General features: G+C 34.1%; 3 protein-coding genes across 3 annotated transcripts in view; all 3 read left to right on the forward strand.

Annotated features, from left to right (window-relative positions):
- Nucleotides 1-27,478, forward strand: part of LOC125675226 (DENN domain-containing protein 5B-like) — a 106,635-nt gene that overhangs the window by 14,122 nt on the left and 65,035 nt on the right.
- On the forward strand, nucleotides 4,522-14,487 carry LOC130052550 (DENN domain-containing protein 5B-like). Its single transcript, XM_056157739.1, has 11 exons — nucleotides 4,522-5,826; nucleotides 6,280-6,408; nucleotides 6,808-6,929; nucleotides 7,363-7,508; nucleotides 7,820-7,938; nucleotides 8,361-8,458; nucleotides 8,961-9,038; nucleotides 9,241-9,326; nucleotides 11,651-11,777; nucleotides 12,279-12,453; nucleotides 13,100-14,487. Exons 1-11 carry the CDS (start codon nucleotides 5,696-5,698, stop codon nucleotides 13,281-13,283), a joined length of 1,395 nt encoding a protein of 464 aa, XP_056013714.1. The 5' UTR covers nucleotides 4,522-5,695; the 3' UTR covers nucleotides 13,284-14,487.
- Nucleotides 18,821-22,414, forward strand: LOC130052552 (uncharacterized). The gene is made up of 2 exons (XM_056157741.1): nucleotides 18,821-18,885; nucleotides 21,893-22,414. Exon 2 carries the CDS (start codon nucleotides 21,895-21,897, stop codon nucleotides 22,333-22,335), a length of 441 nt encoding a protein of 146 aa, XP_056013716.1. The 5' UTR covers nucleotides 18,821-18,885; nucleotides 21,893-21,894; the 3' UTR covers nucleotides 22,336-22,414.

Raw genomic sequence — 27,478 nt, forward strand, 5'->3', positions numbered from 1 at the left:
TAATGAATTCACATTTACAGTGAACACACTCATAATGAATTCACATTTACAGCGAACACACTCATAATGAATTCACATTTACAGTAAAATACAGTTACAGTGAACACACTCATAATGAATTCACATTTACAGTAAAACACGGTTACAGTGAACACACTCATAATGAATTCACATTTACAGTGAACACACTCATAATGAATTCACATTTACAGCGAACACACTCATAATGAATTCACATTTACAGCGAACACACTCATAATGAATTCACATTTACAGCAAACACTCTCATAATGAATTCACATTTACAGCGAACACACTCATAATGAATTCACATTTACAGTAAAATACAGTTACAGTGAACACACTCATAATGAATTCACATTTACAGCGAACACACTCATAATGAATTCACATTTACAGCGTACACACTCATAATGAATTCACATTTACAGTAAAACACGGTTATAGTGAACACACTTATAATGAATTCACATTTACAGTAAAACACGGTTACAGTGAACACACTTATAATGAATTCACATTTACAGTGAACACACTCATAATGAATTCACATTTATAGTAAAATATGGCTCCACTGAACACACTCATAATGAATTCACATTTACAGCAAACACACTCATAATGAATTCACATTTACAGTAAAACACGGTTACAGTGAACACACTTATAATGAATTCATACTTACAGTAAAACACAGTTACAGCGAACACACTCATAATGAATTCACATTTACAGTGAACACACTCATAATGAATTCACATTTACAGTGAACACATTTATAATGAATTCACATTTAAAGTAAAACACAGTTACAGTGAACACACTTATAATGAATTCATCCTTACAGTAAAACACAGTTACAGCGAACACACTTATAATGAATTCACACTTACAGTAAAACACGGTTACAGTGAACACACTTATAATGAATTCATCCTTACAGTGAAACACAGTTACAGTGAACACACTCATAATGAATTCATCCTTACAGTAAAACACAGTTACAGTGAACACACTTATAATGAATTCACACTTACAGTAAAACACAGTTACAGGTAACACTCATAATGAATTTACATTTACAGTAAAACACGGTTACAGTGAACACACTCATAATGAATTCACATTTACAGTGAATACACTTTAAGGAATTCACATTTATAGTAAAACACGGTTACAGTGAACACACTCATAATGAATTCACACTTACAGTAAAACACGGTTATAGTGAACACACTTATAATGAAATCACATTTACAGTGAAACACGGTTACAGTGAACACACTTATAATGAATTCACACTTACAGTAGAACACAGTTACAGCAAACACCTATTTACTCATAATTTATCTTGATGAACATTAATTATACATAATTACACGACGTTTTTAACGAGAGTTGGTACTTTCTGTTTAGCATAAAATCGATGTCCATGTAAATGATATTCTAACAATCCATAACTATCAATCATACCCATTCCTAAGCATAAACTACTGTAATCTATTATGTTTGATGTAATGGTATGCAAAATGTACTACTATTATTGTGTGACTATCTACATGAAAAAGCCAAAACCATTTCCCTATCGAGGAGGTTTACACGGCAAGCATCAAAAGATTGCACGGACACCTTGAGCGCCAGATTAGGTAGATAAGGTATATACAAGGACTAGTAACTAAATGTCCATCAATTTCTAGCATCCAATGTGAAGCTTGATTTCTCCTGATTGACACGGGTTCACAGACCAGGTAAATTTGAAGGCGGTGCTTATTTTCTCAGTCTTTAAGCATTCTTAGAAATCAAGTTCATACAAAATTACACAAAACCTGACATATATGTGAATGTTAGATGTTGCTTTCAGGGAAAATCGGCCCTGTGGTCCCACCTACTGAGCTACCTAGAGCTTCAAGACTGTAACTATGGAAACCAGTGCCTTGACAGTAACAGACTGGCTCCACCAGGTAATGATCCCCCACATAAAATTATTACAAGAAATCATCTAATGTTGGAAATTGTCTTGCTAACTACTGTAGATTCCTAAATATACGTGCGGAATTTATTATCGCGGAATTTCGCGAGAGGCATCACTCACTAAATAAAAATTCCCTTTTATTTTTCTGTTGTTAGAATACATGCAAGAACTCCTGATTAAATAGACCACAGACGAATTCATGTTCACGCAATTTGACGTATACGAATCATTTTGCCATATTAAATACTCGCATGAAATTAGGAATCTACAGAAATCATCATGATAATTTTTTTTCCTGGAAACATTTGAAATTTACATACATATGCACTGCCCACCAAAAATTAGTGCACACATAAAGGAGTGTTTCTCTATCTATAGCCATGCATCAGTTTGTCCAAACATTTAAACACTACATGCATAAACATATAGATCTGTCTCTGATTCCATTGAAATGTTTTCAACAGAAAGTTTGTGATGGGAGATATGAAAACTTTCAGGTAATAGTTTGTTCAATGCAAGCACAACATACTTTGAATGAAAACTGAAGTCATTATTTTAATATTCACATCTTGAAGGATTTTAAACACCACAATTGCATAAAGCTTTTTTTAAAAATAGATAATTTGGATTATCTGAGTTAATATTTATTTTGGTGGGCAGTATGTTAGTTAGGCTTTGTAAGGCTTTGTTAGTTAACGATGATACAGAATTGTTTACATACAATGTTTTAGTTAGGCTTTGTAAGTCTTTGTTAGTTAACGATGATACAGAATTGTTTACATACAATGTTTTAGTTAGGCTTTGTAAGGCTTTGTTAGTTAACGATGATACAGAATTGTTTGTAAACACAGTGTAAAGTAGCTGATTTTGTGTTTTAGCGTCACGTTTTGCGATACGTAAGAGAACAAGACTAGACTATACCTCACTTAGATCGTTGTACTTATGTCTATGCAGCAGTAAGTAAAATTTAGCGTTCTAATGTTTTCCTTGTTTTACTGCTGCAGTCTTGACCATCTTGCCCATTTTGTTCATTTTTCAAGTGTTCTTTCGTTTGGAAAGGATTTTCAGTAAAGTTCAGTTTTTGATTGTGTGTTTTCTAAGTGCAAATTTATTTATATAGATTAATCGTGAGTCCATCATTTAATTTGACAAAGTTACAGCAAAATAAAAATGGAAAGGAAAGAACTCTATGTACTGATTAAAGGAAAGATTTCCTACAGTGCTATTAGGAACTCATTTTCACAGTTCATTGTATTTAGCAAGATTGGCATGCAGCTGCTTTTCTTAAAGTGTTGTTTTGGATTTTCACTTTCTTTTTTCATTTTCTCATTGTGGTGAAACTTAAAGGTACACATGTGGCCATCCGGGAGTAAAACAGTTGTGATTAGAATCATTAAGATTGTTCTCGTTCTCACATGGCAGATTGATATGATGTTACATCACAGGTGTCGCTTTCAGTAACTTCAGAGAGAAGTGAAACACTGTACAGTGTACAATTTCAGTGCTTGTGTATCACCAACATTATATAGGATCTACTGTATAAGTGGAATTTTTAGCGAGATACAAATTTAGCGATTTTTCCATAGAAATGGATCTATATATTTAGCAAGTGCTAATTTTAGCAACTTTATAATTTCAGAAAAGATAACTAATACCTTCAATACCGAATAAATTGTCAGCGATATTGAATTTCAGCAATCTCATCACTCTCGCTAATAATGCCAAAATTAAATCCTCGCTAAAATTTCGGCTTATACGGTAATACAATATGGTATTGTGCTGTTGGTAGCAATTTGGACTAAGCTTGTCATTCCTTTGAAATCAAGTTTGAGGGGATATAGTAACATGAGTGTGGTTTGTTAGTGTGTAGGAGAGTGAGTGCCCGAGTTAGTGTGGATGCATGAGTGGGTATGTGCTCATAAGTGAGTGTTTGTATGCATGAGTTGTGTGTGTGAGTGAGACTGTGTGCACAAGTGATTGTTTGTGAGATTGAGTGTGCGAGTAAAGTGTGTGTGTGTGTGTGTTAGTGTTTCAATTGTGAGATTGAGTGTCTGTGTGAGTTATTGATTGTGAGAATGTTTGTGAGTGAGTATGTAACTCCAATATTTATAAGTGAGGCCTGGGGTTGTTTGTGAGAGCGTGTGTGTGAGTGATTGTTTGTGAGAGTGTGTGTTTGTGAGTATGTAACTCCAATATTTATAAGTGAGGCCTGGGGTTGTTTGTGAGAGTGTGAGTATGTAACTCCAGTATTTATAAGTGAGGCCTGAGGTTGCTCTGCTTTTATGGTCTCTTATAATGAGTGTCAACAGAATCAGTCTTTATTCTAGCATGACTCAAATTGAAATTTATTTACTGTTTTAAAAATGATGACGAGTCGAAAGAAAAATACATGCAGTAGAATTTTGATTCTTTGTTCAGAATTACTATCCATGATTAGGAATGATTGTTATGCATGATTAGCACTGATGATATTTTATTGTTATTTTCTGCCGTGAAATAGATCATTGGGATCACACATCACGTATGTTTCAGCTTTACAATATTATTATTTAGTTATACCTATTGTGACCAGTAGACTCACCTTGGTTTCCTTATTTTGGTGTTGAGTGGGCGTTTCTTTACTATGTGGTGTAAACATTAGAACGTGTAGCTCTTCAACATGATTGAGGTCTAAATCTCTGTAGTACGTGCACAATAGACAGATTCGGTAGATTACAGGTAGTTGGACAAGGAGCACATCAATTTTTTTTTTAATTTCTGAAAGATAATTTCTTGCACTGAATTATTTTATAAAGTTTGATTTCAGTTTATGTTAATAGATAAATTGATAATGAAATATACCAACCATTCTCACTGCTATATATGCCCCCCCCCCCCCCCCCCCCCCCTTCCACACAAACACACACACACCCATACATGTGCAATGAGATGATCATATGTAAAAGTAGAACACCATATTGTCAACTCAAGAAAGCAGATTTGGAGTCCCAAAACTTGTTTGATTATAAATATTTATTGCAGTACATCTATACATGCATGCTTATTACTTGTACATGTATGAAACTTGTGAAAATGTGAAAAATAATTTTTAAAAGAAAAAAAAAAACATACAGTATTTTAATTTGAAAAGTGAAAATGGTAACTCTCTCTCTCTCTCTCTCTCTCTCTCTCTCTCTCTCTCTCTCTCTCTAAGTTGTGAAGTTTCTGGCTGTGATCATTGCTGAAATGTGAGGTGATGTACGGTGGCACTACCCCTTCAGTATCAAATTGTGACCATTTTCTGCATGGACTCACTCTGCATTTTTTTTCTAGTGTGATAATTTAAAACTTGATTTGATTTGTTAAAGTATATTTTACATTTTCCTCCATGTGGATTTTCAGAGCATATATTCATTTTACAGTATTTGACAAAGTGTTGTCTGAATTTTATTGTTCATTTTAAAACTTTTTTTTAATAAAAGACTAATGAAATGATTCTATTTGATAATGTCACGGCTGTCTTTTACAGAATTTAATAAGCTCATACAAATGTACTAAAGTAATAAGTTCAAATTAGATTTTATAAAAGACAATTTATTGTGATATTTATGTATTGCTTACAGTGAAAGCAAGAGAAAAATACTGTCATTCATTAAAGGTGAATTTTGATATGATTAGTGTTTATATCCAAAATTATACACACTTTTGGTAGATGTCACTGTGATGTCATTAAGTTCAGAGACCATTCAAGACCAACCAAGTCAGATAAAGACACATCGACGTAAGGGAAGCACGGGGAGGATCGAGCTTCCGACCCTGAATCCACTGCCGACCTCACTGGCCTACGATATGAGGTAAATACAGAGGAAAACATGCAAGCAGTTTAAGCTCATACCAGGGAAAATTTGTAGTTTATGTGATCTACATGTAAGTAGTTCTTAGATGTGGACATCAGAATAACTTTTAGAGGTGTACATTGTGTTACATCATCACATACCCCCAGCTGATCTCTTCTTTCACTCATGATGTGATGTGTAAGAAGATGAGATCAGCGATGATTGTCTGATGACGATTGTACTGAGGTTAAATTGTTCATACATTTCTGTGTACATTGAGATGAGAATCTTTAAATCTTGTACCTCATTCCTATGAATTCATGTTTAGAATGCACCTTAAAGTGGTATGGCATAGGAATTCTAACATGTAAATGGGAAAATAGAAATTTTGTAATTGACAAAACAATTTTCAGTTGTGAACGTAAGAGGTTAAAACATGACTTTTCTTAATTTGTGATTGGTTAATTTTAGAAAAGTGCAGCAAATGGTGGAAATGAGAACAGATGTGGGACATGCTCGGGCCTGGGTCAGGCTTGCTCTTGAAAAGAAGATGCTAGCATCCCATCTCAAAGAGCTTCTGTCTGATGCAGAGTTACTCAGGTACTTAATTGAAACATTCCTTAACATATACAGAATTGTTTAGATATTTGAGAGGAACCTACTGTATATAAATACATTCTGCAAATTAATTGGTTCCCATATAAGAACCAGTTTATGACAGGAAATAGCAACAATCATGGTGAGTATGGTAGTTCCTGTAGATCCCTGTTTTATACATTGTATTAAGTCTTATTATGGTGAGTACGGTAGGTCCTGTAGATCCCTGTTTTATACATTGTATTAAGTCTTATTCTGGTTTTAATGTTTGTTTCGATATGATAAAATGGTTAAGGTACCTGTATATCATAGAGGGGGTCAGCAACATTCCAGTTTCCTGAGAGTAAGTCTATTTCTCGAGGTGAAGCTGATCTTAACTGTATATTGTATGTTATTGTACAGGAACTTGTACAAGAGATATGCCTTCCTGCGATGCGAGGATGAGAGAGAACAGTTCTTGTTTCATCTACTCTCCCTGAACGCTGTGGACTATTTCTCATATACCAACTCTTTCCTAAACACAGGTACACAATTAGTTATCAGAGTTACACCTGAACACAGGTACACAATCAGTTATCAGAGTTACACCTGAACACAGGTACACAATCAGTTATCAGAGTTACACCTGAACACAGGTATACAATCTGTTATCAGAGTAAATCTGAACACAGGTGCACAATCAGTTATCAAAGTTACACCTGAACACAGGTACACAATCCGTTATCAGAGTTACACCTGAACACAGGTATACAATCAGTTATCAGAGTTACACCTGAACACAGGTACACAATCTGTTATCAGAGTTACACCTGAACACAGGTACACAATCAGTTGAGTTCAGTTACAGAGTTACATATACCCTTAAACTTACAAGAAAACATCACAAAGTGTCAGGCCATTTGATGTTTGACTGAAGCAAACATTTTCTATAAAAAAAAATTTGTTTATTTGTTGCAGTTGTACCATACAAAGTGCTAATTTTTCCTAGTCCTAAGTTTGGTTGTTCGACCACTAGTGCTAATCCATGGATCAGCTTTGCTGGTCAGCACGGGGAGACCGGGGTGATTGATATCCCCAAAGGATGCCTGGAATTTAATGTAGAGGTCAGTGGTGCTATTGAAAGTGCAAGGAAAATGTCCGAAAAGATGTGTTTAGTACTAGAATATATTTCTGAAAAGATCAAAGTGATATACAACTGTATTATTCTGTTAACATTAAAGGCTTAATTATATTATGTGTAAATATTAGGCTAAATGATTTGAGTATTATTTTATCATTACAAACTATTCAATGTACAAGTAGATTTTTGTGGTCTTCTTTGTGTGTGACTTTTAATCCTGTAGTTGTGGAGGAAATCGTATAAATAGAAACTTTTATTGACTTGATAGAGATATTGGGGTATTGTAAATTACAGCACAAGAATCTTGGGATACTGACAACACTTCGTATCGGCCATGACAACACCGGTCTCACCCCCCGCTGGCTTGTGGAGTACGTTCTCGTCAGGAATGAGTTAACAGGACATCTCTACAAGTACGAACAAATAAACAAATTTCTGTACTGGTTCCCTAAATGTAAAAAAAAGAAATGATTGAGATGGTGTTATTACATGTACTATACAATACCAGCATATGAAGTTTGTATTTTGAAAGAGTGTAAATGATTCTCTATTTGATATTGCATTTTGATGTCATGTGCCAAATAGTGTCAATGTTGCATGCTGGGAAATGGAATTTCCACTGTATTGATCATAATGATAAAATAATTCTATAAAGGAAGATATGCAGTAAAACATGGTTATAGTGAACCTCCAGGATCATTGAAAAACGAGTCATTGTAACCAAACTTCATTATATCCAATAAGATTTTCTTTATTTTCATCTCATAGAACAATAAGCTTGAATTCATTATAAGCATGTTCATTATAAGGGTGTTTTACTGTACTGTGATTTCAGATTCCCTTGTGGGAGATGGCTAGGTAAAATGGTGGATGATGGCAGCACAGAGAGATTGCTAGTAGCACAGCTACTTCCACAGCACTCAGATACTTACGGTAACAACCCCCTCTATAAAATTCTAATGAATGAATATTTACTTCACTACTGATACTCAAACACAACATACACACATAACATGGAAGCAAAACATGAATTTTAAATGTACATTGTAGATAGCAATTACAATGTACATTAACTTGTTATGGAACATTTTGTTATGTTGATAGACATTCCACACCGATTTTGATTATGGATTGCTCCGTTTAGCTGATCAAGATATACAGTAGGGTTTACGGTGGGTGTGACAGGTCAACAGGGGATGCTTATTCCTCATAGGCACCTGATCCCACCTCTGTTATATCCAGGGATCTGTGTTTGCCCAACTCTTAATTTTGTATTCCTCATATGAGTTATGAGATGGATCACTGTTCGTAATCTTCACTTTTTCTTTCACACAAAATTCTCTTTATTAATTGGATAAGAATATCAAATGATCATTCTTGGGCGACAAGATATATTTTAGCAGGAGACCTAAATTGTATGCATATTTCCTTTCAGATTTAGACTTAGCAGTTGCTTCGTCACCCCCAAATAAAGCGATGTCCCCTAATTCACCTAAAAAGTCACCTGATCCAGGTATTTATGCAGAATTTGTTTGTTTTTGTGTATGGTTATTTTGTAGTGGAATTATTCCAATGCTGTGATTCGCAAAATTCTCCCCTGGAATTGTAATTTCACATACGTGTATAGTTTACCTTAAAGTACATGTAGTTATATTTAAAATATCTGATTTCTTGTTCAGAATATGTCACAAATTCTTTAATCAATTGTTTTTTAGGATCTCTAAGTATTCCAGAAATTCAGGAGAGGCTGGGGCATGCTGTAAACAATCTAGTCAAACATTTCTATAAACCAGAGAAAGAGGTCAGAATACAATTCTATAAACCGGAGAAAGAGGTCAGAATTTATTTCTATAAACCAGAGAAAGCAGTCAGATTTTATTTCTATACAGAGAAAGAGGTCAGAGTTTATTTCAGTAAACCAGAGAGAGGTCCGAGTTTATTTCTGTACAGAGAAAGAGGTCACAGTTTATTTCTGTAAACCAGAGAAAGAGGTCAGAGTTTATTTCTGTAAACCAGAGAAAGAGGTCAGAATTTATTTCTGTAAACCAGAGAAAGAGGTCAGAATTTATTTCTGTACAGAGAAAGAGGTCAGAGTTTATTTCTATTAACCAGAGAAAGAGGTCAGAGTTTGTTGTTGTTGTTGTCGGTTCCTTTTTATTTCCGTGCAGTATCATGGGTAATGTCCACACTAGTGGGTCCCCTTCCAGGTATCTGGCTGGCTGCACGCATGGCAGATCTCACCTCAGATCTCCATTCTTTCCGGTCTTGAGGGTCAGCAGTAGAGAGCTTCCATTATTTCTATAAACCAGAGAAAGGTCAGAATTTATTTCTGTACTAAAAAAAAGGTCAATTTATTTCTATAAACCAGATAAAGCTGTCAGAATTTATTTCTGTAAACCAAAGAAAGAGGTCAGAGTTTATTTCTATAAAACCAGAGAAAGAGGTCAGAATACATTTCTATAAACCAGATAAAGCTGACAGAATTTATTTCCATACAGAGAAAGGGGTCAGAGTTTATTTCTATTAACCAGAGAAAGAGGTCAGAATTTATTTCTGTACAGAGAAAGAGGTCAGAATTTATTAGAAAGAGGTAAGGGCTGTTCCAGAAATGATCAAATGGGGGGGTCGGGCGGCAAATTATATTTTTTTGTGTGGGTGGTCGTATTTTTTCATATTTTATTTGGTCCGTGGTTGGACTGTTAAAAAATATTTATTATGGGTAGTGGGTAGTTTCTATTGTTTTATTTTGTGCCACGTGGGTGTTAAGTTTTCAGAATATTTTTATTGTCGCTCTTGTCGTGTTGGTTACAAAACGTCGGAGGGAAAATTGAAAACGTGCTTTCGAAATGCTGCTTTCGAAATCGGAAGTAACATAGAACTATTCGAGTTGTCGCTCTTTGCAGCACATAACTTTCCATTATGGCACTCTTCAAATTAGAGGCGCGTTTAGTAGGGTCCCTTTGGACGTGATGGCGGCGAATTCTGTTCTGTAGATTATTACAGTTTACAGTGCATCGATTTTGGGAATATTTTGAAACCAATAGGTATTCCGTTTTCTAATAAAAATAGGCAAACCTTAGTTGATTTATACGAGGGTACCGATGCGTTATATTTATCAGTCGGTGTGATGGTGATATAGAGGCCTCCGGGCGCGGGCTCCATTAGAAGACGAACGATTCGTGGAAAAACATATCCATACCCATTTCATGATAATAGCATCGTTTGGACTCCCAATCTTTCCAACATTCCCGCCATAGATGCCTTTGATTGTTGATGTGACATCGTTTCTTCAGAACTACTGTGATACAATGTCGCACAGGCATTACCGCGTCATTGACTAGAATGTTTGTCCCGAAAACCTCGCGAGATTTGTACCGTTTTCATTTTTAAAAATATTTTTGTGGTGGGTCTGGTTAGTTTTTTTTTTTTAATTATATGGGTCATTGTAAAATGAGTTTATTAATTTGATGGGTCATGGGGTAATTTTTTATTTTTTTTTATGGGTGCTTGGTATATACAAAAGGTGCCTCCCAACCCCCCCATGTATTTATTTCTGGAATAGCCCTAAGTTTATTTCTGTACAGAGAAAGAGGTCAGAGTTTATTTCTGTAAACCAGAGAAAGCAGTCAGAATTTATTTCTGTAAACCAGAGAAACAGGTCAGGGTTCATTTCTATACAGAGAAAGAGGTCAGAATTTATTTCTATAAACCAGAGAAAGAGATCAGTATTAGAGCCTCAAAAATAATACGGAAAGCTATAAAACATGAGATCTCACAAATTTGCAAGTACTTTGCATGCTAGACAGGATAGCTATCCCAAGATAGTGTTTTAAAGGGGGATAACTCTGAAAGTTCCAAATGCATATATTGTTGTACATGCAGAATATACAAGGAAAGCTGTCTAATCAGACATACACTGGAAGACAAATTTCAATCGAAATACACAGTGTGTCGAAATAACAGTGTAAAAAACAATAACAATATAAAATTGAGAAAGAAAATAAGGGTTGAAATGCCCAATGAGTGTCAGATTAGACATTTTCAATGTTATATAATTTGTTTGTGATTTTTACATGTAAGATATTTACACACAAACACTATGTGATGGAGTTATTTTTTTGATAGAGAGGGAACCTGACCTACCTTCTGTGTGGAGATCAGGGGCTTGTCCACTGTCTGGAGCTGGTGTTTCATTATGGCTTCAGATCCTCTCGTCTCTTTAGGAATAAGTTCTTCATCTGGGACTATCTCGGTTTGTATTCAATTTACTGATTGATATAGAAACTGTTTAAAAGAATAAAAAACAAAGCTATGCGAAAATTTAACTTTGATAAGGATGCTTTTGTAGTATATGTTGAAATATCATCTTTCTACAATATTCCATCATTAAAGTCCATTGCATACAACTGGAAAAAAAAGTCCATTTATCACAGTTTAATTAATTTAGAAATCCATTTAATCCAAAAGGCCTTTCAGTATAATTGGTACAACAAAAGTCCATTCCTGACAATTAACAGTTGACATTATAGAAATAGAATGTCTGCCGTTAAATTGATTACAGTGTTGAAGGAATGGATTTCCATTATCAAAACTTTCAGCAGAAATGTTTTAAAAAAGAGTGTTTGTTCCTTACTTGTACATTTCTTGGTGAAATATGCATTCAAGAATTTTTAAAAATTGGTATGATATTATATAAGAATAGTTTTATATGTCACACTCCATTGTTTCATTTTCTGATCTTTGTGTTTTTCAGAGAAGGTGAAGCAGCATTTTGAGGGTGTTCTGACGGGTGAAGTCCGACAGCCTATCTCTGATGGAGCTACGGCTGGTTACTGGATCTACTGTAACTTCCTCAATAAAATCAACAGTGCTACGGAATCTGTAGGAAAGGACGGGAAGTTCCAGATATTTGTCTGTGTCGGTATAAGGTCAGTTTATTTTATGCACATCAGATTGTTTGTCTGTGTGGGTATAAGGTCAGTTTATTTTATGCACATCAGATTGTTTGTCTGTGTGGGTATAAGGTCAGTTTGTCTGTGTAGGTATAAAGTCAGTTATTTTAGGTATGAGGTCAGTTTGTTTGACTCATGTTAAGATATATGTAGTGGTTTTGAAAGAAATTTTTAAATAATGGCAGGAAAAAATTCTCTCGGCCTTTAAAACCAAATAAGAATCACTAACATGACTAAGCTGTGAGTTATCATCAGTGAATGTACAGGTCAAGGTCATTTATCGAGGTAACGTTTGCTTCATATCAGTATGGCCATGCTCAGTGTATGAAGATGATATTGTTTCACAAACACATGTAATCGAAACTGGCCGATGGTTGATCCTCGTCAAGTACGGAACAGGAACAGCTTGGTTACTTGGCTTAAGACATTACTCATGCCACTTGTGTGGATGGAGAAGCCTGCATTTTATTGTGTTAATAGCAAACTTTTCATGAAAGTTGAAAATGAAAGCACAGTGGGAAATTTATACTGTAGTCGGTCTCTACTCAGGGATTGTAACATGTTGTAATGTTGCTGCTTGTGTACGAGTTTTACTTTTATTGGATGGTTTAACCTTTTGTAGGGATCATTTGATTCAGAAGTTACTTCCCTTGGTTGCCAACACGCCAGTGACTGCACAGATGTACGAAGAAAATTCATTTTTGCGGAATTACAGTCATATTAACTACTTAGTCCACATCCTCGGTACCCTCGAGGAATTCCAGGTCACACTAGAGTCCTCCCTTCTCCGCGGTTTAGACATTTGAGGAAGGGAAATTGCCACATTTTTGTTCACCCACCGATAGTGTTATTTCAAGAAGTTTTTTTTTCTGTCAGGTTTGACTACAGCACTGAAATAGCACCTGTTGTTATAATATGTTACATACAATGTATTTGTTGTTATGGCTCAAACAGAAATAAGCATGACAGATTTTACCATATTCAATAGGGCATGACTGGTTTTTTGGAGTTTTTTAAATTTTTTATTTATTTATTTATTTTTTTTTTTTTTTGTAAAATACCAGATAACGAAAACATGCAATGCTACTGTCTCATTTTTTTTTTTTATATATACATTTCTTACTTAGTGCAGCATTACTGAAAGATTTGGTCTATAATTTAATATTGTACACCACACAAGGCATACACATATAAGTTCATAAATAGCAGTAGTAATTGTACATTTAAGTTTATAAATAACAGTAGTAATTGTACATATAAGTTTATAAATAACAGTGGAAATGTATGGTAAGTCTTCAATTTTTTTTCAGTGACTTTAAAGATTTTATGAATTGTGTGTTTTACAAATGCGTGTGATAAAAGTAAAAGGTGCAAGAACAGAAGTAGAGCTACGTTTTCAAGTACACGATTACGTGTAAATTCTGACTCTCCAATTAAACAGAATAAATTGTTTGACAGATCTCATTTCCAATACATTAAGAGTCATATACTTTATATATATATATATAGCCACTAATGTTACATGTATTTAGGATACATGTACAGTTGTATGTAGAAAGTGTCTCTGCATATTTTTTGAAAACTAGTCTCCATTGAATTTGTGTTATTATGATAATCAGATTTGTTTGTTTTTCATTGTTCTTATTAAGGTGTGCAATATCTTGTCAGAATTGTCTTGTAATGTTGTACACTTATAAGTTCACACATTGCAGACTTCAGACTTCAATGTTTCTCCTGTAAGGTTTTAAGTTTCCTACAGACACTGGCAGAATTCATTATATATATATGCAATAGGGTATGTCTAACATAAGTTCTTATTTGGATGAGTTTTATTTTCTAAGGCTGCAATATGATTATTTTTTTTTCTATCAATACAACAATATTAGATTGATTAACAAATACTCAGATTATTTCGATATATTGATGATCCTGTTGACATGTACTGTATAAATCTTTTTTGGCCGTGCTTGTTACATGTACTTTTATTACCCTGACAATATTCCACCAACAAACCACGCAGTGTTACGTTTTCCTTCCCAGACACACTGTAACATGTTTCAGAAAACTGTAAGCATGTAGACGCCATCCGTATACAATATTTCACTCTATGATCGTTGCTAAATTGTATGTCTGTATTATATCGGATTAATCAATTTTCGGATTTGATAGGCATGTCACCCTGTCAATATGATGTAGGAAGTGATGTCAGTATTATTCAGGAAGTGATGTCAGTATAATGTAGGAAGTGATGTCAGTATAATGCAGGAAGTGATGTCAGTATAATGTAGGAAGTGATGTCAGTATGATGCAGGAAGTGATGTCAGTATAAGGCAGGAAGTGATGTCAGTATAATGTAGGAAGTGATGTCAGTATAGTGTAGGAAATGAGATTCTCTATTGTTTAGAGGTTTAAGAGGTTGTAGTGTTTCTGTTGGTATGAACATATTTTATTGTAATGTTATTGACTGAGGGCTCCCTGGTTCTGTTCTGTGTTGTGGTCGACACAGCTGTGTTTCTGTCGCTGTATAACAAGTGCCAATTCCAGTATTTCCTTAATCTAGAGTGTTAATTTTTTAATCATTAATTGCACAGTGATATGGAGAGCAGATATGTTTGTTCAAAAGAAATCTGCAGTTTATGTACAACTGTTGTAGTAGTGTGCCATTTCTGAATTCCTAACCTTTATTTACATTTTCCAGACTTTTGAAAATTTTTGGAGTCGTGATTGTATTTATTTTGTTAATCACATTGTTGTATGCAATTAGTTAACACTTTTATTTTGAGGCGTTTATATTATGTCTAAATGTTTTTACTGATTTTGTAAAATTTCTGTAGATTCCTTATTTTACACGAGTATTCTTAAATATGGCGATTTGACTCCTATATATCAAATCGCATGAACATGAGTTAATGTGTCGTCTGTTAATCAAGAGTTCTTACGTGAATTTTAGCAACAGAAAATGAAAAGTAATTTTATTTCACGAGTGATACCTCTCGTGAAATTACGTGATGACAAATTCCTCGTGTATATTTAGGAATCTACAGTATTCTGTATAATGACAGCACTTACAAAAGATATGAATTATTTGATTTTCAGTCATTAGTGTGTAATGTAAGCCTGTCATGCCTGACTGTGGTTAAACTTTTTGGATAAGGTTTATTTTCAAGGAGCTGTCCTCTCTGAATCAAATGTTTGTTATTGGGTACTGTACGTTCCTCCTATTTAACACAAGGACTTATTTCTTGCAATTGTCATTGAGTAGATTGTATGTAAAATCTCAAGACCTCTACTCAGAGGAACTGACTTCAACACAAATTAGTTATGAATTATCTGACTTCAACACAAATTAGTTATGAATTATGAATAGATTAAAATGAAACTTTTAATTCTGTTAGAGAGGACTCTCACAAATTAATGTAAATGTTGATTACTTGGGTATAACGAGTACACACGATCAACATTTTTCTATTAAGTTAGTTTCTTTGAGATAATGGTACAGTATACGTACACTTTCATGTCAGTTTAATTACATGCATGATTATTCTGTTAGGGATGTGTACTAACTGCCATGCTTCTACTGCAGTTTTGAAATTTTCTAAATTAAAAAACAGAAGTTTTGAAGCAAGAATGTCCACCCTCCACAAATAGTAAGCATTCTTATTTTGGACATTGAAAGTAAGGATCTATTTTGTAGCTTACATTTGTAGATGACTTTCTTACCGCTCATAAAGATTAAGTTTTAAGTATCATTATCTCATTGTAATTCATTGAGACATGACCCCAGTTCTGTATACATTTTTTTTTTTATATTTGTGCACTGCTTGTAAAGTCTTGTGTTCACAAATTGTAGATTTGGCGAGTTGTTTTAAAGTTACCTATTCTACTTAATACATAACGTGAACTGTTACCACAATAGCTTGAATTATTGAAGCTTTGTTCACCAATGAAGAAAGACTTTTGTTTAATTTTTGTTGCGATTTGGATGTTATGACGCATAATATGACCAGAAGACTGGCTCCGTTTGATGCAATACCATCCTCAGTTTTTTTTTATGGGGGGATGTGATTTTTTGGAAGATTAACAATCAAAAGAAATTTGCCTTCCATGTTGTGTATGATATGGAACAACAAAACATAACAATATATCTACGCTTTACAAATTGTAATGACAGCCATTTCTTCATGAATGTGGGTTTTTTTAACCTAAGCAGAGAAGTTCCAGGTTATGCAGGTGCGACAGTGCGTGACGATACGTAAATTACCTGTAATATATACTGTACGATATACATGTCCATCCATTTCCTGTTCAGTGTAATAGTTTAGTCTTACGGATGAAGTCGTATAACGCACCACTCCAGTAATACTTTGTTATCCCAGTATTGTATATTAGCAATACCAAGTCCTGTCATTTGTAACTATTATAAATCAGTTGAATTGTTAGACGTTCCCTTTAGATCTTGTTTTTTGAGAAATAAACATTGAAATAGGAAAATATTTGCTAGTTCTTGTTCATTTAATTTTTATTTCCTGTTTTGTTTCTTTTATTTAAGCATCCGTAATCGGAGATTCGTGGACATAAAGTCTGTCTGCAGAAACTTTACCGCGGCAATCATGATCACTTGTGGATGTTAGTATTGAAGATAGGACTTTCATACTTCCAAGTGGGGGGGGGGGGGGGGGGGGGGGGGGGGGGGGGCTCCTAAAATTTTCAAAATGGTAAATCGTAGTCTCTTGTTTAGGAAAATGTAAACGATAAAAGAAGCAATAATTTCTTCCACTCTCGGAAAAATAAATGACATATGTAGGTCAAATTTAGAGCCCTATTTTTCTCTCCACAAAGCGCGAAGTGATAATGGGTAGCCTAATTATTCTCAAAGAGGATATGTTTATGATGGTAATCGGTGCAAGTACATGTACCTGGTATGGTTCCGGAGTGAAAAAAAAACAAAGTGGACCAAATCATGAAACCACAGGCACCTGAAGTATGCCCCCCCCCCCCCCCCCCCCCCCCCTTGTGCACATTGTTTTTATTTCATTTGCGATAATTTCTCCGAAATCTCATCCCAATTTCGATTTATGTAATCGTTACACCTTTTTGTAAGCTTTAGAGATTGGCCTCCTAACGGTATGATAAAATACATCATAGGTGGAAGGCCAATCTCTAAAGCTTACAAAATGCATGAAACGATTACATAAATCGAAATTGGGATGGGATGAGACAGGTAACCCACTAATTTCAGAGAAATTGTCGCTGCGGAAAAAAAATCAGAAGGGGGGGGGGTAGTGTCCATACGTCTGGTGACTTTGATGAAACAAAAAATTAGCAGCCTAGAAAGTCTGTAGCAGAAGGGTATAAGAGTTCAGGTTTTCCCCCTGATAATTCTACCATGAAAGGTCCGTGCAAAGTATAGAAATATAGGACTGGCACGTGGTCCTGTGTTTCGTGTGTGTGTATGGAACAAATTAATTCAATATGTATTTGTAATATTTGACCAAAAACAAAAAAATTATTTTAAAAAAAAAATCGATAAGGAGAAGGTGGGAGATTATCAGTACATTGATGGTAGGCGTTAATTAATGCCAATTAAATACAGAGTAAGGACTGTACTCTAGGGGATAAAGATTATCGAACGTGCGACAGTGGAAAAAAAAACTTTGCTAACCGGTTCCGACCTACATTTTTAAAGTACATTGTAAATGCTGACAATGATTAAAAAAGGGAAGCACAGAATAAAATCGGACGTAAAGGAATAGGGCAGGTGCATGCCCCCTCCACTTTTTCTTTTGCTACGACCAGCATTTTTTGTAATGGAACTAAAATCTATTAGTAATGGTTGTGTCATCCTATTTTAACAGTAGTAGTAAGAAGAATGTAAACTTGAAAGTTCTGATATTATAGTAAACGGACTCCACCTACCCCCGACACACACACACACACAACGATGGTACTTTTGGATAACGATGGTATTTTTTAATAACATACTTTTGAATAACGATACATTTGAATATCGATGATACATGTACACGCATTAAAAGCTGGTATGTTTCTTTATCTGGGCAGTGTCTTTCAACCAATGCAATCAGTTATTGCGTTAGAAGAATTTTAATATTTCAATCCGACTGAAACCTGGAAATGCATCCGACCCCCGCACCTTTGAGATGGGATGGTAAGGTCGCGAAAATAAATTAATACAGTGATCGTTAAATAAACTAAATACTTTAAAGATCGATACAGAACCTAAAACCTAAACTTGTTTTGTTTTTAATCCCATCACGGTAGTTGACGGTCATATCCGAACATTACATTAAAACAAAGGAACACAGATTAAGACTATTTCTCATACCAACCAAGGCCGTATAAGAGGTTATCATTATTGTGAGAAGTACTTCAGATGAGATAATTGTGTAAGTATGTATTCTGTACAAATACTATCCATCAATTCAAAGACCGCAATAAGTGTTATTTATATGTGTTATAATGTTTATGAAAGGTAGAGGACAATGGGTTACAATGGAGACAGGCGGTGAAAGTTAGAACAGCACTTATCTAGATTGTCTTGGCAGTGGCGTAGCTTCCATTGAGGCAACCGAGGCAGCTGCCTCGGTAAAAAAAAAAAAAAAAAAACCCACCTTTTACTTTGTTAAAATGTCGATAGCTTCTGGGCCCCAGACCCCCTGCCTCGGTAATATTCGAACCCAAGCTACGCCTATGCTTGGTGGTGTCTGTTAAACCATGCAGGCCGTGTAACTTGCAGAAATGTACGGCAAACCGAATGCAGAGCGTTATTAGACCCTTTGTGCCCCAATTTGACGTAAAGATTTACATTGCAATTTTTGAAATTTTTAATCAAGTAAACTTTTCATGAAGAACAATTGATTAATGTGTCATTTTTCAAACTGATATGTGAACAGCTTCCTATTGCGTAGTTTCAAATTTGCAAAGCAGTATCTCAGTATACATGTAACTTTCAAGACAAGTCAGAAATGGTATATAGCGAAGAATTAAGTTTCTTTAATAAACCTCGGAGGGTTGGATTTTGGTGGGCATTTTTAAAATTTTGTCAAGGATCATTTAGGAAAATCATCGAAAATCTTCTTTTCCTCAAGAATTACAAGGGATAGCCACTGTGATATATAAATATTTGATATTTATATTAATAATAATGAGTTTTATCATGTTGTAATGACGGTCATTTCCTCATGAATGCAATGCAGATGTAAACAATGTGCGTATATAGTAAAAAGAAATCTGGATACGGTTGGAAATTTCGACAGAAATAATAGTAGAATGTAAGTAATAAAAAAAAAAGAAAAGAGAGTCAATTTTTAAAAATGTATTCTGTCACAGTTATTGCAAAGATTAAAGAAATGCCGCGGTCATTCCTTTGATCTTTGCAATAACCGTGGTAGAATTCAAAACAACATTTCTCGACCTCGGATGTTATCTTGCAACCTATACGTGAAAACACGATCATTATTTCTAATTGAATAGGTAGTATATTTTTCATGACGCGCCAACACACTTCACAAAGCACGCCGGTGTGAAACGTCACGAGTCATGCCCTCGGGTATTTTCAAGAATGAAATTTATTTACTGAGTATCCTCATTTAGTGTAGGATCAAAGCTCACACCATGCGTGTTCACTCGGGTGGGGCCACAATTAGGAGTTCAACGTGTTTAAGGATGTACTCTACATCGTCATAATGGCTGACTTCCTTTAAAAACATAAAAAGAAAAAATCAATATCAGCAATATTTGACTTTTCCTTTTCTATTTAAGGTAACTCCATACTCGCAGTTTTATCTGATACAAGTTTAAAAAGTGTATTTATTTCCATTTATTAGAGTAAAAGCTAACAAATAAAATATATAGGTCATCACACTTTTAAAATGCGAGACATACATATACAGAATCCTAACAATTTCATGAAACTGTTTCTTCACAAAAATATACAAAAAGTCTGTAAAGATAAAGAAAATCTATCGCATAATAGACTTGATAAAGATATCAATAAAACAGAGTTATTGCCCTTAGATTCTATATTTTAAAACATATCCTAGATATTCATCTATAACTTAGAGTTTTTAAATAGTAAAATTTATATTTTTAACAAGATATTTTTACAATAACTATCTGAATAGACTCCAACAAAATTTATGTTCCTATCATGCCTAAATCTAAAAATAAAATAATAATAATAATAATAAAAACATAATCGATTCTGCAAACTCTGATGACATTATAGATGGGTGGAATTACTTTAAATACCTAGCCGAGTACCTCAGTAGGTTTGCATTCCGACTGCTGAACTGTAGGTCGCAGGTTCGAGTCCAGCAGGGATTTTAATTTTTTTTTTTCCAGATTTGTTTTCTACTAAAACTGTATTTTTTGACAAAATAAAGTACATGTATATTTGAAAAAAATTCGACTTCAAAATATTGTTGTACATATTATCCACGTTTCGCCTACATCAACTTTCCCTGGTGTAGCATACCTCCTGAAACAATATTCATGAATTAGGGATATTTTAAATATTACTTAAGATTGAGAAACATATTCTCAATGCTCTAGAGTATTTATCATATATACAACTTTCATTTTTTTTTTATTTCCTTAAATACCTTTTTCACTTCAGTTTTGTTTTCTTGTTTTCTCATTTTTCAAATACTCACTATAGAGCAAAACTGTATATATAAGCGATATGATATCACATGTATTTGTACTACACATACACAAAGAAGTTAAGAAAATATCTTTAAAATTTTTATTGAAAAATACAATGAGGAAACTTCATTGAAAATATGCCGTATCAATAAGCGTACAGTTTGTAAACCCTGTTCAGGAAAATCTTATGTAATGCAGATTTCAATTTATTCACACCGTTACTCTCAGGGTGTTAGAATTTCTACATTAGAAATATAAACAAAAATGTTTTCAGGAACCACCGTGCATGATTCAGTGTGTCAATATAATATACAAGTATCAACAACGAGAAAACAGGAAGCCCATGGGCCACACCAATTACTTGAGCAGTTGTATTTTTTAACTAATTTGAATTAATCATTAGAAAGAGAGAGCGTCGGGGAGAGGGAAAGAGAGAGAATTTCTTTAGAAATCTTCTCAAAAACCACAACAGTACAATATATCAAATCCATATATAATCGTCTTAATGTATAGTGTAGATCCAAATCTTTTCATACAAGAACGTTATACAAAGGGATATTAATGAGAATGCTCATAATTCGGAAGTAATGTTTTACATGAAAAAATACAACAACTCAGGTGATTGATATGGCCCACGGGCCCCCTGCTTTCCCTTTGAGTTACACAAAACATATAATGGTAAGTTGTAAAAAACGGGAAAAAATTATTACTTTTCTACCGCTAACGACCGTTTTTTTCTTTTTCTTTATAGAAATGGGGTGCACAAACAGTACCGAGAAACGACCGAAAGATAAGAGGAGAAAATCCAATGCTCCCGAAGACTACCCTGACCACTTGTCCCCGCCAGAAATAAAAATCACAGAGACCGACTCGGATAGACGCTCAATTGCATCTTCGAACTCTCAAAAGGGAGAGAATAAATACAGAAAGAATTCACACGAAGAAAAAGATGATACTGTTGATGCGCAAGAAAGCGAGGACTTACCGATCGTATGCGTAAAGAGACCAGAGCCTGAACTGATAGCATGTGACTTTAACCCAACTGTGGAGGAGGTAAAAACGGCAGACGATCAGGCACATGAAACTGAGGCCAAAACCTCAGACGATAATCCACCAGAGACAGAAAAATCTTCACCAGAGGAGGCGCCAGAAAGTGATCATGAAGAAAACCAAACTATAGAGGCTCCGGAATAGGAAGGATCTAACAGTGTTCAAAAATATGGGTCGGATTGTTATAACAAGATATACATGTTTTAATTAAAGTGTAGCTTTATGAGAATTGTCTTGATTGCCTTGTATGCCAAGAAAGTGGTTGGGCCTTTCACATCATAATTTCCATGTGTACCATTCCTTTAGAATTGATCTATGAAGATCATAGCAACTACTACAATATACAATTGTCACAAACACTTCATTTCTGAGGAATTTGACAACGCAATTTTGAAATGATTTTGATGCATTCAAATATATAGTCTTTTAACGCACCAAACAATGTCTATCATCTACAATTACAAGTTGTATTGCGAATATACTAGTACTTTATGAAGACGTTTATAAAAAGGTGAATATAAAGAACAGTGATCAATCTTATAAATCATATAAAGAATGCTATTTTTAAGTTAAGGGTAGGACAAACACGGACCCCCAGACACAACAGAGGTGGGAGCAGGTGCTCTAATCTATCTCAATACCAAATTTGTCGGAGTTTGTAATTGTGATTCGTCACATCCGTTTACGAATGTAATGAATTTACAGTATACATTTGAGGATAGCATATGATCTATTGAGATGCTGCACAATTTGCACAAGCGTGGAAGTGATGTTTACAGAATTTGGACAAAACTAGAAATTGATTTAACGATAGCCAACACCTTTGCAACAGTCGATTTTCATAGGTTTCCATTCCAACACCATCAATAGCTTACTGTTTAAAAAGCAAACTCTTAACATCGTTAATTACAGGGAGCCAGGTATTTATTCAGCCAACAGTTCATATAAATTTAGCAGATTTCAGTTGCCAGTAAATGTTCTCAGAAAAGTCGTATGCAGCCTCATATATATTGGGGTTTTCATCTATATAAGGCGGGACAGATTTCATTATCAAGTATGAAGGGGATCTTGTTATCATTTGTATCTTGAGATATTCGGTTCAATGGATGTTCCATCTAAATAGTACAGCTTAATAATTATCAACAATCAGTAACTTGTCCATCAGTATCTTGGTATAGTTTTCCAAACCCAGTCTCAAGATACTGTAGTAGCATATGATGATATAAAAGTCAGTTCGTTTCAAATGAAACGGCATTTTTTTTTAATTTTAAGATCTATTTTGAGTAACTTTCCCCCCTCAAAATATGTCTTTTGAATAAATCTATGATTTGGAGATCGGAGAGAGTTGAACCCCTTTAGTGTGGAAAAATGTTAACAGGGAAAGGCTGCGTTGGTTCATGCTGCAGGATCAAGTACATAGTGGATTCACCCTGTAGCAACCGTTAATGATATAAAATCCACTAATGAGAAATTCTGCATTAACGAATGCATAACCATTGATGATAAATCGTTCGCTAATGAAAATCATTACATGTAATTAATCCACTAATGCAATTTCTTTTTTTCATCATTAGTGGGTGGAACTGCAAATTTTCCAATTTCAGTTTTTATCATTAATGGAGGAATTGTCCTTCCTCTAACTACTGTCATATTTTTTGCGAATTTTCAGAATTCACACGTTTATCGCGATTCAGTACTTTCAGTACTTTGATTAACTGTATTGTTCGAGGACCAGAAGAGCCTTTGAGATGGACATCTCGGTCATTTTGTCTGACGTCTTGTATTCTTTGAATAGTTCTGTTTAATTTAGTGAGCTGTTATGATTCCGGTGACAAACACACAGAACAAAGACAAAATACGCTTGATTTCTGCTTTTTGATTTCTGCTTTTTTTGTGGGGATATTTTAACCCAATCTGCAAGTTTTATTAGGCCTACATGTCGCGTAAGAGCGCGGTCTGTTCTGAAATGGGTTTTCAAATTGTACATGCGTTTCTGCGAATTTATGTTTTCGTTTCTGTGGGATTGATGTGAACGTATTTTTAAGAATTATATTTCCAAAATTAATGTAATTACTTACTTAATTGGGCATTAAAGTTATTGTTATAATATGCATTTGTTGAGGAAGCAATTTCCCAGGCAGAAAACAAGCCCAAGGACATGTGGGACAAACTTAGGCAATTCTTACCATCTAAGAAGACGAATACAAACTGTACATTTCTTAAGGACAATAACGTGATTTTTAAAGATACAAAGGATATTGCCGAATGTTTTAATAATTACTTTTGTAACATTGGTCATGAGCTAGGAAAACATTTTGATGACACTTTACCTACAGTTGAAGAACAAATACCTAAAAATTCTTATACAATACCAGGTATAACTGCAGAATGTATTGAAAATGAGATAAAATGTATGTCTGCATCAAAGGCAACAGGTTTGGATGGTATCTCTATCAAACTTTCATCAAACAGTGTATGTGATATTCTTGCATATACTTTCAAATATTCTATATCTTCATGTACTTGTGCAGATGACTGGAAAAAGGCACGAGTTGTACCACTTTTTAAATCAGGGGATGAATGTCTAGTTAATAATTATCGGCCTGTATCCATTTTACCCTGTGTTAGCAAAATTTTAGAAAGACATGTTTTTAATTCATTTTATGAGTATTTGTCAGTAAATTCTCTAATTACAGATTGTCAGTCTGGTTTTAGGCCAAAACACTCATGTGAAAGTACTCTTATTTCTCTAGTAGATAGATGGCTTAAAAATATTGATCAAGGTAAACTTACTGGTGTACTTTTTATAGACTTACGGAAAGCATTTGACACTGTCAATCACAAAGTTTTATTACACAAACTTAAGTCATTTGGCATATGCAATGATACTTTTGAATGGTTTAAATCATATCTAACAAATCGTACACAGAGAGTTATTTGGAAAGGCAATTTATCGGATGAAAAAAATGTAACCATTGGAGTTCCGCAAGGCTCTATTTTAGGCCCATTGTTTTTTATCCTGTATATTAATGACTATCCACAAGCACTAAAACATTCTCATGTAAATATGTATGCAGATAATACTTCAGAAGATGTAACAGATAAGTCAGTGGAAAATATTGAGTCAAAGATGTGTGAAGATCGATCTTCAGCGCAGTGTAATATGGATTAAGGAAAATAAATTAAGCTTAAACCTGTCTAAAACTCAATGTATGCTTATTGGATCGGCACAAAAATTATCAAAGTATCGAAAATTAAATTTAGTGATAAATAACCATGTCATAGAATGTGTTCAGGAGTCAAAATTACTTGGTAGTATTATTGATGAAACTTTGTCCCGGAAAAGTCATATAGAATCACTTATGAACAGGATTTCCAAGAGAATTGGCATTTTAAGAAGAATTAAGATATTTTATGTCAAACGATGCGCTGCTGAAGATTTTTAATACTATGATTTTTCCACATTTTGCATATTGTTGTACTATATGGAGCAATCCAAGAAATGTTGAAAATGTGAATAAGCTTTTTATATTGCAAAAACGAGCTGCAAGAGTACTAGTAATTCTTAACATCGGAAATTTTGAAACACCATCTAATGTCATGTTTACAGAACTTAACTGGTTGCCTCTATCAGATTACTTTGTCTATAGAAAAGTCATTTTAGTGTATAAAGTTTTACATGGTTCAATGTCAGATTATTTAAATGTTTTTAAATATGTATCAGAAGTCAGTCAGAGGCAAACTAGAAATTCTTATTCAAATATTTTGTATATACCCAGGGCAAAAACAGAATATTATAGAAGATCTTTCAGCATTTCAGGGAGCACAGTGTGGAATGCCTTGAGTCAAAATATAAGAAACTCAACAAGTGTTGCGTGTTTTAAGAGAAATTTTCTTAGAGATTATAACCATACTTTTTAAGCTTCATTTTGTTCCTATTTATCTTACATTCATAATTATTTCTTAAGTTTATATGTATTCTACTTCTTTTAATCTGTGTTTATTTTACTAATATCTGTCTGTATGTATGTTATATGCAGGACCATATTGAAAACTAGCGTTATCGCTAAATATGTAATCCTGGATAAATAAAGGCTTTATTATTATATTAGCCTTCGAATTGTATAATCTCTAGAAATAAATCAAGTTTATTAACTTAATAATGTAATAAATGTTAGGATTCGTTAAAATTTGTACTGCGTTTGTTTCTGATTCAGTTTATTTCATTTATTACTTTATATCTATTCATACATTCATTAAATACAAAAAGGTGTGCAATGTTTTGTGCATTTTTAAGACTATTTACTACAATGTAGTAATATGAAGTGAAAAGTGGTTTTGCGTCCAGACAAGTGAAAACGAGAGAGAGAGAGAGAGAGAGAGAGAGAGAGAGAGAGAGAGAGAGAGAGAGAGAGAGAAAATCACAATTGACTTACAATGAAATGTAACAGTTAACAAATTAAAAAAGAAAAGAAAAGAGAATTTCACTGAATACGGTATGCCGAAACCCCCTTTCCATTTTACCAACCAAAATTCAACAATATCTTATATGCTTACGAACTTTTACTAATTTTCTCACTGAATGAAAACTTATGATTTCAATATATCCCTGTTTCAGATATGATTAAAAATTAAATGAAAACTAAAATTATGTTTCACAAATAAGATTAGTATGCTTTATACCGTATGGAATGTAGTTTTTCCCCATGATTTCTCAGTTAAGTCCAAAACGGTGGGGGAAATTTACATAGAGTTACATGTATATATAAATCAGGAGGGGTAATACATTTCAACTTTTAACGACCTATAGAAAATTCACAAGTGCTTTATTTATCTTTATTTTTTTTTTAAGGATTTTATATGTGTACTTACATGTATGACAAGCAAATAAAACTGAAAAAATGTTTATCAAACCATACATCCATTTAAGGACACAGTGACACTACTGCATTTAGCAGTAACAATAACACCGTCTAATAGATATCCTTTAAATAATCTGATTCATATTTTATTTAATTTTCTATTTTTATTATTAAATTTTCAAGTGAATATCAAACAAACACATTCTCTCAATATCCGGTAGCAACACCTGACATAATCATGTTCACACTCAAAAAGAACATCTGCATGATGAGCCGAGTTCTCTCTCTCTCTCTCTCTCTCTCTCTAGTAGACCAAACCTACTAGAAGAGAACACACACATATATTATTCTAAAGGCAAAAAAGTACTATGTTAGGTATAGCTATAGGGATATCTATAAAAGTTGATCTAATACTCTCTTTTGAA

Source organism: Ostrea edulis, chromosome 3 (assembly GCF_947568905.1).
Source record: "Ostrea edulis chromosome 3, xbOstEdul1.1, whole genome shotgun sequence".
NCBI lineage: Eukaryota > Metazoa > Mollusca > Bivalvia > Ostreida > Ostreidae > Ostrea > Ostrea edulis.